This window comes from Carassius auratus, chromosome 26 (genome assembly GCF_003368295.1).
Source record: "Carassius auratus strain Wakin chromosome 26, ASM336829v1, whole genome shotgun sequence".
Lineage (NCBI taxonomy): Eukaryota > Metazoa > Chordata > Actinopteri > Cypriniformes > Cyprinidae > Carassius > Carassius auratus.
The window spans coordinates 8,734,710-8,748,093 of NC_039268.1; the positions used below are offsets into that span (position 1 = coordinate 8,734,710).

The 13,384-nt window shown below is 38.3% G+C and overlaps 1 protein-coding gene across 1 annotated transcript in view; it reads right to left on the reverse strand.

Annotated features, from left to right (window-relative positions):
• The window catches only part of chrna8 (cholinergic receptor, nicotinic, alpha 8), an 87,806-nt gene that overhangs the window by 25,439 nt on the left and 48,983 nt on the right, over nt 1-13,384 (reverse strand). Inside the window, exons 3-4 of the mRNA XM_026204049.1 lie at nt 12,914-12,958; nt 3,384-3,493 (exon numbers count right to left, since the gene is read on the reverse strand). Of these exons, the coding sequence (XP_026059834.1) occupies nt 3,384-3,493; nt 12,914-12,958 (155 nt within the window). The remainder of the gene's footprint in view (nt 1-3,383; nt 3,494-12,913; nt 12,959-13,384) is intronic.

Genomic DNA, 13,384 nt, shown 5'->3' on the forward strand with positions numbered 1-13,384 from the left:
AAGGACTTTCTGACTTCAGTGGAAAAAAAAAAAAAAAAAATGCATTAAAGAATGTTCATGCTCTTTCTCATATAACATTTAAGAGGATAGTTCACCCAAAAATGAAAATTCTGTCAGTAATTACTCACCCTCATGTCATTCTAAACCCATAAGTTGAATTTTCCTCCACATCACCATCCACCACCATTAACAAGAGTACCACAGCTTTACATTGCTGTCTATAGAGGGTTAGAAAGCTCTCAGATTTCATCAAAGATATCTTAATTTGTGTTCCAAAGATGATCAAAGGTCTTATGTGTTTGGAATGACGTAAGCCTATGGGAGAGACTTCTGGTTTATTAGCCACTATAGGTAAATAACAAGGAGAATTACAATGCACTTTGCACTTCAAACAATTGTGTTCACAATTAAGATAATACATTAAAATAATATGATAAGACAAACCAACTTTCAATATCAAGCAGCAAAACGAACTGTTTTGTTCAGCTAAAAATAGCTGGTCGGAGTGGACACAGATGAGACCGGAAGCCAGACCCATAGAATTTACAATGCGAGCATTTAATAATCACAATGCTCCAGCTCTGCTCAGTATGCTTGAAATATCAAAAATAAAAAATAAAATAAATAAAATAACAGGAAAGTTTAAAAATGGCTTATTGGAACAATAGTGTGCAAACTTTTTTCCTACAACATGACAAGCTGGTTGTTAGCATTATAATGTACACTCACTTAAAGGATTATTAGGAACACCTGTTCAATTTCTCATTAATGCAATTATCTAATCAACTAATCACATGACAGTTGCTTCAATGCATTAAGGGGTGTGGTCCTGGTCAAGACAATCTCCTGAACTCCAAACTGAATGTCAGAATGGGAAAGAAAGGTGATTTAAGCAATTTTGAGCATGGCATGATTGTTGGTGCCAGACGGGACGGTCTGAGTATTTCACAATCTGCTCAGTTACTGGGATTTTCACCCACAACCAATTCTAGGGTTTACAAAGAATGGTGTGAAAAGGGAAAAACATCCAGTATGCGGCAGTCCTGTGGGCGAAAATGTCTTGTTGATGCTAGAGGTCAGAGGAGAATGGGCCGACTGATTCAAGCTGATAGAAGAGCAACTTTTACTGGAATAACCATTCGTTACAACCGAGGTATGCAGCAAAGCATTTGTGAAGCCACAACACGCACAACCTTGAGGCGGATGGGCTACAACAGCAGAAGACCCCACCGGGTACCACTCATCTCCACTACAAACAGGAAAAAGAGGCTACAATTTGCACGAGATGAAGACTGGAAAAATGTTGCCTGGTCTGATGAGTCTCGATTTCTGTTGAGACGTTCAGATGGTAGAGTCAGAATTTGGCGTAAACAGAATGAGAACATGGATCCATCATGCCTTGTTACCACTGTGCAGGCTGGTGATGGTGGTTTAATGGTGTGGGGGATGGTTTTTTGGCACACTTTAGGCCCCTTAGTGCAAATTGAGCATCGTTGAAATGCCACGTCCTACCTGAGCATTGTTTCTGACCATGTCCATCTCTTTATGACCACCATGTACCCATCCTCTGATGGCTACTTCCAGCAAGATAATGCACCATGTCACAAATCTCGAATCATTTCAAATTGGTTTCTTGAACATGACAATGAGTTCACTGGACTAAAATGGCCCCCACAGTCACCAGATCTCAACCCAATAGAGCATCTTTGGGATGCGGTGGAACGGGAGCTTCGTGCCCTGGATGTGCATCCCACAAATCTCCATTAACTGCAAGATGCTATCCTATCAATATGGGCCAACATTTCTAAAGAATGCTTTCCGCACCTTGTTGAATCAATGCCACGTAGAATTAAGGCAGTTCTGAAGGCGAAAGGGGGTCAAACACAGTATCAGTATGGTGTTCCTAATAATCCTTTAGGTGAGTGTATAATTACTGGGTCTTGCAGTGCGAATTTTGTTTGTGATAAAAATAACAGTACGTTTTCATCAGTTATTTTACCTACGGATCGATGCATTTCTTACAGATTTCTGTTCATTAGAAATCAGATACAGAGGAAGTAGCACTGTAAGATTACATTTGTTGAATGCATTGTTGAGAGACCGATTCCTTGTTATAGTACTTATTTAAATCATGCTTTCAGCTGAAAATATTCAGTAGCCTATCTAGAAGGAACAAACAAATTCTCTGAGAACTTTAACTTCCCGCTCATGTCCATCGCCGTCATAGCCTTCACATTCTTTCTCTATCTATCTAGCTAAATATGTTTAACGTAATTCTTGCTAAATAGGCATACTGTATGCAGTTATATGACGGGCCATTGGCATTAATTGTACAAGTGCTGGAGTGAGTGAAAACAACAATGCTCCACCTTTTAAAAAATCTGCACCTTGCTCCAGTCAAAATCACACCGCTCTCACTCCACTCATCTCACATACTCTGATTTTTGAGTAACTGTTGCTGTCATTAAAGATCTATTTCAGAACCAGCCGCTATCAAAATAATCTGGATGCGGGCGTGGGGCAGATATTATTGCTGGCAGGCCAGTTGTGTAGTAACTATGTATTAACTACTTAATACACCACCTGTTCTAATGTTTGTGTGTAATCTTATAAATATTCCTGATCCAAACCTTTGCGCCCAAATGCCAACTTCTGGTAACACCTTGTCTTACAGTGTCCTCATTACACGTTCGATGTACTTGCTATAGTAATAACAGTAAATTTAAATAATTACGAGCAACTTACCCTAAACCAAACTCTAATCCTGACCATACCCTTATAGTAGGTACACACTGTTAATATTACTAAGAACTTAATTGAATATTTACACTGTAACATGGACACTTTAAAATAAAGTGTAACCACACTTGTTTATACAAACCATGATCACATCAGTTTAATCCTATATTCATGTATCATTTTGCTTTGTTTCCTGACAACCGACAGATTATTTATCTTGCCCTAAAATTAAGCTGTAAAACTGTATTCTACAGTGTCCTCATTTCACTTGTTACAGGTACTTGCTATATAAAATTATTTATAATCACAAGCAACTAACCCTAAAGCATTCTCTCACCCCAACCCTATAGTAAGCACACATTGTTAATTGATATTACTCCATACAAAAATCTAGAATTACACACCCTAAACTGAAATGTAGCCACTTTTTCTTATCACTGAAGATACCTTTTTGTATTGCTATTGCTGCTGTCTTAGAAAAGCAATAAGGCACTGGATTATGTTGTATGTGTTGTATTGTATGAACAGCATCCTGTGGCTTATTGCTTTATTGAAAAAAAAAAAAAAGTTTAATAGGCAGGAACACAGAATGTAGTGGGCTCCAAGCAAACAAAATTATATTAATGTGACAATGTGTCCATTACCTGTTATACAGCAGAATATCTGGTGTCCAGATCTGATTGGATGGGAAACGCAGGGTCTGAACACCAGGATAGTTATCAGGGTTCCAGCTCAGATAGACATCCGTCCATCCCTGAATACACAAAACACACATCAGATTCAACACCATTAAAATGCTTGACTGTTAAGACATAAACATATTGGACAAAAACACACAGCCAGAAAACACAATAATACAATCACACAGCTGTGGTCTGCCCAGGGTACACATGTGTACATTTAGCACTGGGAAATAAGAAGAGAACATAAATACACATAAAACACAGAGCAAAGGCATATGCATGTGCAATCACAATGTGCCGAAACAGTCCCTAAAAATCGCATAAATGCCATTAATTAAAGTTAAAGTTAAAGTTGAAGGTAAAGTTGAAAGCTATTTAGTATGAGTAATGTGTGTTGACATCTCACTTCTTTGTGAATGAACTGCACCTGATCCCTTTTCAGAGGTGTAGATAGCCCGTGGCTATATTTTCTCTAGCCTAAAGTTGCCTCCCCCCTGTATTAAAGGGCAGGATAATATGCAGTGGCACAGTGGATTTAGCGTAACATATTCTTTTTAAAACCTTTTTAAAGCAGCACACAAGCAGTCTTTCTTATAAACAACAGAAAGCACACTAATACTCCATTAAATGAATTTAGAGATGCCGTCTGAGTCAAACAAGACATTGCATTCTGAAATCAGACATCAGATGCCACGTTGATAATTAGAACAAATATTCCCATTGTTTGATACTCAGCAAATTTATTCCAGTACAGTAGCATTGCAGTGCTGCAGTTTTATGTTGTCAAATGTGGATTGTTTGTTGATAGTTAATTTTTCATAGTTATTAGGGAAAATGTACAAATAGTTAATTCAGAGTTTAAGCTTGGCCATGAAGCTTCCTCAAGCCCCATTCCCTATTCATTGAAATATTAACATTGTGTGCAGATACGTACTTCACGTTTAAATATACTTTGACAAAAATACTGATTTACTAAAGAAGGGTTCAACCAAAAAAAATGAAAATTCATAAAAATCTAGATTTTAATCTGAGCTTCTATTTATTCATATACAGTGGTGGCCAAAATTATTTGAACACTACAGTTTTCATTCAGATTTTAAAAATGGTTTTAAATATGTTATTTCTATATTTGCTGTAGTGTGTCAGCAGGAAATATCAGTTTACATTTCCAAACATTCATTTTGTCATTAATTGTAATAATCCAGAGATTTTTTTTTGCACAAGGAGTCTGACAAGAGCCAGTGCTCCACACAAAGATCTGGGGCCTGTACAATGAAGCTGGATTAGCTGGCTAGCCAGGTAAGTTTCAGGTTAGTTTGCACCAATCCTGGGTTTTAGGTACCACATAAGTGGCTTGGCTTTTAGCAGCATTCATTGCCATGGTAATTTACACTCCACGGCTAACCTGCTCCGGCCGGGGCAGGCTATGTTCTGGGTTATGGATCTCAAACTGAAGTTGACCAATCAGATGTGAGAGAAGTGACACTCTCCCCAGTTTATCTTGCTCCAAATTAATGGTCACTAATGCAAAAAAACAAACAAACAAACAAACAAACAAAATAGAAGTCTGGCTTTAATGATAATAACTGAGTCATTTTATGATTTATATAATTATAGTGATTCATATTATCATTATTATTAATTATCTTTTACACACAAGCAATTTTAGTTCAACAGTTATTTTAAATAATTTATTTGAAATAAATATTAATGTATACAGATGTAATATAAATAAGCTGTAGTATCAAAAGATTGCACTATTTAAAAAATAAAAAATCTGACCTTACATGTTCGAGTCTCTATATATTTTTAAATGTATAAACTAACTAAACAAGTTTCACTTGTCACTGCACTGAAAGAGCAAGATTATTTATTTTATTTGTCCTCCCCATGTCCACCCACCTATTTTTTACATGACTTTTAAATTTGTCATATTCTTTCATCTCTTAACCCTAGGCAAAACATTACAGGCCCCTGATCTCACCATCACCCAGTCTGTCAGGAATAACATGAAGAAACAGAACAAAGAGAGATGGACTAAATCCAGAAGAACTGTGGCAATTTCTCCAAGATGCTTCAAGAGACCTACCTGCAAAACTACTTGAAAAATTCCATGAGGGCAAAAGCTGTTTTAAATGTAAAGCATGGTCACACCAAATATTGATTTCATTTAGTTAATAGAAGTTTACTGATAAAATATATATATGTATAACATTATTATTGACAGCATCCTCATTTTACAGCATTTTTACACAAGTGCCTAAAACTTTTAACAGTAGTGTATCTTTGTAGGTAGGTCTCTTGAATCATCTTTGCCATTGCCACAGTTCTGATGATTTGGATGAATTATCCCAGTAACGCTTGGAAATTGTGGTAGAAGTTCTCGAGAATGTAAAAAAAAACTGGCATGAATTTGATGATGTTGGTTTAAGCACATATATTCTTTATTACATTTGTCCCTGTTTATCTCATATATTACAGATTGCTGTCATTATAATACAACCTTTCAGCTATTTCTGATTACTTGTGTGTGTGTGTTCAATGATGCACAGTTAATTGAGTTAAAACAACAGGAGGAAAATCATGTTTGTTTCATCCTCACAGATCACATCAGATCATTCAGGAGGAAAGAGGATTTTCTGTTCCACACATCTCTCTCTCTGTGTGTGTCTCTGTGGCTCAGATGTCCCAGTGTGCTTTAGTGATCGTATTCCCTGAGGCGATGTCTCTCTCTCCAGACACACTAGAAAAGATCAGGGAATGTGTGCTGCACATATTTCATATATGTACTGCAACACGTACTTACAGTAGAACATACTGTTTCTACTCCGTGTCTAATAAAAGCATAGGAAGAAAACAACAGATCCACTTAGTCACAAGCAGTTTCATGTTTTCTAAGCAACAGATTTTAGAACAAATAAAAGATAAGTTAAGAACATAATTGTTGGTCCAAATTCGTATTAGTATATTTGAATGATCTGTGTTGATATTTTCATTTTATACTTTAAAATAATTTGTTTATATTAAATAAAAAATAAAAAATCCAATTTATTTTTTTAATAATAAATGCATTACTTAATAAAATAAGTATAATACATTTGTGCTATTTATTTCTATAAGTGAATTCGTGGAAAAGCCTTTCAAGAACAATTTGATGAACTTTATTTAAGATCATGCCATCATTCTACACTTCAACTTCCCCATTCTACCAACAACAACAAAAATTGTATAAGTTTAATCGTTTAGAGATAACTTGTTGTGGTAATAATAGCAGGTGCAACTTACAGATGCATCTCAATAAATTTGAATGTTGTGGAAAAGTTCATTTATTTAAGTAATTCAGCTCAAATTGTGAAACTTGTATATTAAATAAATTCAAAGCACAAAAATCCAAAGCCAAAGGAGAAGAAGAACTGGACTGTTGCCCAGTGGTCCAAAGGCCTCTTTTCAGAAGAGAGCAAGTTTTGTATTTCATTTGGAAACCAAGGTCGTATAGTCTGGAGGAAGAGTGGAGAAGCTCACAGCTTCACCACACCTGAACCCCACAGAGAATCTATGGGGTATTGTCAAGAGGAGATGAGATGAGAAATGAGAAACAAGAGACCAATGCAGATGAGCTGAAGGCCATTGTCAAAGAAACATGGGCTTCCATACCACCTCAGCAGTTCCACAAACTGAGACATTTTTTAGACATTAGGAATGACAGACAGAAAGGGTAAAAAGCTGCAGTTAAGTCAGTCAGGCCTGTTTGAGGAGACAATGGAACTCCTATTCAAAATCAGTAGCAAAGCAACTGAGCTTTGTAGAAGACAGATGTAGCTACTTTTAGCTGACATTCAGAAAATACAGGACTAAACCACACGACAACCGCTACAACCTTCACTATTACCGCTCATCTTTCTCTCAGCCTTTATCTCAATCATAAACCTGTGTGTCTAATGCTACATTTAACATGTGACGTTCATCTGTGGGCCATACTTTGCAATGTCAACAAACCAAAAGTCAGTTTGTGGGTGATTATCTGTGCAAGGTCTGTCTCTATGCCTGCTTGGCACTTTGGAAAGCAACTGGTCTGAATGTTGGGTTCAAAATCAGAGTGGCCCCTTTGTAGAAAATTTCTTATCCAATATTAATTTCATGGTTAAGTTAACTCATGCATTATGGCTGATGAGGTCAAAAAAAGGTGAATTAGAGCTGAGCAATGTTTCAGACAGATAGAAACACCTTCTAACAACTAAAACCCATAGTTTGTGCAAGCCGTGTCTTTCATGAAATTTCACACTTGCCTGCTTTCAGGCTGATTATGTTTACCAAATATATTTAATGTGCCTATGTTTTGCACCTTTAGTGGTCTTAGGTATTTTAGCAATTACCTTGGTTTGTAATGTTTCTCAGCCTGGAAGCTTTTACTCAAGTGAGTCACAAAATTAGTCAAAATGAGCAAATAAATAAATAAATATAGGAGTAATTTTTCTTTTCTCCATTATAAGACCTTCAAAATGATATATGGTTTGTTGGAATTGGACAAAAAATAACTGAGCTTCACCCATTTGAAGTCAACACGCTTCAAACACGCGCTGGTGGAAGTGTCTTTATATGAGGATTCATGTCAGTCAGTGGTGAGAAGAGATTGCAGAAAAGGTACACCTCTCAGAAAACGTATAAAGATAATTTTAAATGTTAAATTACTATTTGGAGCACTGGGATTGCTAGATGAGGGCTTGACAAACTAATATTTGTGAAAATTCATTTTTTATTTTGCCTGTAGCTCGAAATTAGGCAGTGTGCGTTCTGATTTCTTTTGTCAGTATGGGTCACATATGCTGCACAAAAAAATGCAGTCCAAAGGGGGGTGCACCTGACAATGGCAGCCTTGTACACACCATTCCATAAGTTAAGTCAGAATGCCCATAATAAGTCAAGCTCCCAGACACAGACTTGGTCCTGCTCCACTTCAAGCAGTTATTTTAGTAGTAAATCTACCTTATGTGACCAAGGGGTGTGACATTAAACCTAGAAGCCATTGAAATGTTGTTATCTTGTCGCTCTGAGGACTGAAACCTTTGTTCTCATCACCTGCAAGCCATGCGACTGGAACAACCTATTCAAATTTCAAATAATTCTGTTGTTGTTTTTGGCTTTTCAGGGTGATGTCTGAACAATGAGCATTTGAGGAAGACATGCCACCGAGTGGCATAAATGAGCAGGACAGGAACACGGGGACTGTCATGTTTAAAACAAGCTAAATTGCTAATAGGCTTTCAAAAATGATGCCGTAATAGTATAAGGGGAGGACACGGACCACTTTGTATTAAATGGAGAAGAGAAATCATAATGTTCAGTATGACAGCTGTAGGAATGGAAGTTCCAGCTTTCAGTTAAAAAGCCAATCATCTTTTTCATTAACTTAATTTACCCTAGAATTTACTCTGTGATTTCTCCATAAAAAATATAGTTAATAGTGCTGTCAATCGATTAAAAAAAATTAACTAATTAATCGCACAATTTTTAAAAATTAATCGCGATTAATCGCGATTAATCGCAATTAAAAGACTGAAACTTTTTGGATATGTAAATGTAAAATGTTAATAATTAATGTAAACTCAAGACAAAGAAACTATTTAAATTCAAAATATGATTGTTTATTGGAATTTTTGTTTAACTTGTAACACAGATTTTCTCATGTAAACAACATACCTGCAATAAACCATCAATATCCTCCAAATTAACTGTTGGCTTGAAAGCCATATTTATTACAGAAATAAAAACACAGAAATGTAAGTACCATTTGAATTTCAAAACAATCAATGCCAATAAAAAACAAAAATGATTTCCATGTTGAATTCTAAGTGGACTGCAAAAAAATTCCAAAGTATAGTCATTGCCAGTGCTTTAAGTGGGCCAGTATGCACTGGTACTCAGTACCGCCACTTCCAAATATAGCTCTTGAGCGTACCGCCACCTCTCCGTGCGCACAGAACGTGCTTTTAGCGTACCGGTACGCTCATTTGGACATCTGTTTTAATAGAGGTTTTAATCTTTTACCTGCACTGCCGATTTTCAGAGCGCCCTTCACAATGCAAGCTTCCTAATTCATCCCACCCAGAGCAGAAACTACATTACACATTCACCCTTAAGTTATACAAGTGAATAGCGCATGTGTCGCTTTTCCCACTGTTAAGTGTCAACAACTCAACGTGGCCGGAGAAGGTGTGTGAAACTCGTTGTGAGTTATACTAAAGCAAAATCTTGAGTATTTATTGTCTGATAAACATTAAAAACTGTCTGCGGAGGTTGAGTCGTCCTGCAGCCCCCGCTGGCTGTTCATTGGCTGCAGCATCTTTTTTCTAAGTTCTAAAAAAATACCGTAGACGGCAAGGCACAAATTTAGATATTCATTTATCTAATTAATCTATAGCCTATGCACAAAGATAATATGATCTTTTTGTCCCCTTTTTGTTTTATAGCTTGATGAAGAGAGAGAGCGCAAGTTGCTGCAGCTGAGGAGGACAGTGATGCACGCGTACAGGAGTGATTGACAGTTCGCGGCACTGTGTACAAAAAATACTCCGCTACACAATTATTTCGTTATTTTAATGTTGCTGTTTCTTGTGGCAGACTAAATGAAAATGTTTCTTGTGGCAGACTGAAGAGTAATCCGGCAGAGTTTTATACTGAAACTTTCCGTCTAAAAGTCCTTCCTTGCTCTTATCCATATTTCTTTGCACGTTGAACACACATAGGCCACAACTGGAAATAAAAAAAACTGCAACCGCGTTAATTGCGTTATTTTTTTTTAACGCGTTAAATATTTCAAATTAATCGAATGCGTTAACGCGCTAATTTTGACAGCACTAATAGTAGCACTAACAGCACTAAATACAGTTTTTAGCATGTTTTGAGCCAGAGAAGCAACATTTATGTGTCACTGATACGGTGAAAGAAATGCACGAAGAAGACAATGAGCAATTCACATAATCTTTAATAATACACAAAAGGGTAAACACAGGTCAGACAGGCAGGATGGACACATAGAGATGCAGTGAATCAGAGGAGGGAACACAGGACTGATCACAACTATATATATACACTGAAGAAAATGGAGATAATGACACACACTTGAACTAAATGACAGAGTCAAAACTGGGTCACACAGAGCACATGAAGGATGAAACATAACAAAACAGGTCCTTAGGTCTGACAGTTCACCCTCCTCTGGAAGGCGCGATCTCACGGTGCAGAGAACAACAAAAGGAGAGATGGAGGAGGCTTAGGAGGAGGACACAAGGAGTGGTGAAGGGATGGTGACAGGGGATGGCAAAGGGCTGGCAGGAAGACAAGACAGGTGGAGGCTCCAGTGGAGGACGGACACTCATAAGGAGGATGACAAACATTCAGGGTTGAGATAATGCATGGAGGAGACAAGAGGAGCCATGGCTGATCAGATGGAGGGAGGAGCCAGGAAGAGAACAGGAGGGACTTGGAGCTGGAGGAGCCAGGTGCGACCCAGGCCGCAGCTATAATGGCTGACGGAGGGAGGAGCCATGGTGGAGGAAGGGCTGCCGACAGAGAGCTTAAAAGCCATGGTGACATGGAGGATTCAGAGGGCCAAGGCAGAGCAGATGGCTCCGGCCACTGAGGCAGAGGCGGGGATCCAGAAGGCCGCGGTGGAGCCGGAGGGAAGGAGGGGCCTAACCGAGCCGGAAGGATGAAGTGTAGCAGGAGGATTGAAGTCCCAAGGTGGTGGATGGTCGATAACAGACCAAGGCAAAGCCCAAGGGACAATAGATGAGGGAGCGCAGCAGAGCTCGTGGACTGATGGGCCACGGTGGACAGGCAGGGAAGACAGATAGTTCAGGGCAGGCAGAGAGTTCAGACGGGGTGGGAGAAGAGGGGGCAAGTATGCATATATATCCAAATAACAGTCCACTGAGCTCAGCTAACCCTCAGCCATGATGCAGTGGGCGGAGCTGTCACTGTCCTTAACACTCTCTCCTGTGGCAACTCTGTTGCCCGCTGTCGCACCTGGTCTGACGTGTTGGGCTCTAGAACTGGGGCGATCCTCGGCATTGTCGCTCCACTTTGAGATGGTTTGTCAGTCCCGGCGGACTCTGGTTCTCCATCAGCAGTAAGCTCAGACTTTTTCTGCTTGCAGCAGGGTGATGGTGGGCTGAGCTCTGGGTCGAGTCGCGTTCCGGTATGAGGTCGATGGGTAGGAAACAGTTAGCCCCGGTCTTGAACAGGGACTTAGTGAGGGCGGTAGTGATGGTGAGACAGCTGAAGTCCCTCATAAAATCCTCAATATCTTGGCTATCTTGCAAAATATTGAGATACATTTCTGCAAAGTCTCTGCAAAAATACAAATAAACGTGACTCTGGCAACTTGGTTTTTGTTTGTATTTTGGTAGTCCTCTGATGAAATGTAGAGTGTGTTTCTAAAAGGTTTACTTTGAAATTAATGTACCACCTTCAATAAACCCTACCCAAAACCTAATCGATAGTGTTAACAAAACCAAACGTGAGATAAAAGCACATTTAAGCACATAAAATAATTTTAGCTGGCTTCTACAAGTCTTTTAGCTCTTTAATTTGGACTTTTACCCAAACGCTCCACATTGCAAGTGAATGTTGTACCAGGTGAGCTATACTGAGAAAGTTTGCTACAGTACATCAGAAAAGTCATTCATATGGTACACATGATGTATAAATGTCAAAATTTATTAGTTTATAAGTCATACAATATAGAATGCATGGTTTTGAAGACTTAAGGTGGGCGCATACTGTACGATTTGTAATAGTCCTTTGCTATTGTTACTTGTCAGACTGTAAGAACATGACGATCATGTCACACTGTGAGATCTCAGATGCCATTAATGTCAGACTGTATGACAGTCAAGACACAATAAAAATGGGTACGCACAAGAAATCTTTTCTGGAGTTTTTCATTATCAACCCATACAAGCTCAGTGACCTTCATTACAAGTGGAGCTGAAATGTTGGCTATCATGAAAAGTATATGAATGACGGCAATACCAGCATATTTAGGAAGAATAATGTAATCAACACCCACCCACGCACATAAAAGCAGCAGCACAACTGGTGTTTATCATAGCAAAAGCAACATGTCATGTTAATTCTGTGAGTGGAGGACGGGAGCGCCGGAGTTTATGGCAGTTACAAGAAATCTCTAGCATTAATTCTGAGCATGGCTTGTCTTGAAAAACGAAAGTCAGTTTTGACGTTCGTCGTAGCAGACATCACACTGCAAGACTATGCGACAAACCTTTTTAAACTGCCAGAATTTCATCAAATTTGTCAAATTTGATCACAACAGCCATTAATCAACTGTTGGTGAACATGTCAAAACAGTGATTAAAGACTACAGATTTTAGACTAGGATTATTGGAATTTTTTGCCTAGAAATTTGACCATTTTGGTTGCCTTAAAGCACATGTACAAAGAGTACAGAAGGAAACGAAGTAAAAACTCACCAGCTGTAGCCAGGCGTTGGTTATTAATACCTGATTTTTTTCATCCTGGGGCAGAGAAAGGAAAGAAAAAAAGAGATTCAGTATCAAATGAGGACATAAATGAAGGATTTCTTCAAATTGTACAAATCTCCTTTCTGTCTCTATAATCCTAACCCTTTCTATGAACAAAGTCTTTTATTCTTTTTTGGCCGTCTGTGTACCATTTGCTCTCTATCTCTATCTTCTCACACACACATCCGCAGACTTTGCCTTTTGGAGTATTTGAGATAAAGCCATCAGAGACCAGCTATGACATCAAATGAATAGGAGCAATCTAACCTTAAAGCAGTTTCACAAAGTGACAATCACCATTTCAATACAGATCTCATAGTAAACCTCTTGGGCTTTAAAGCTTGACTTCAACATGCATCGATCTGTGTCAGATTCTGTGTGTGTTTATGTGAGTTCTAGAACATTGAGCTTTGAATGATC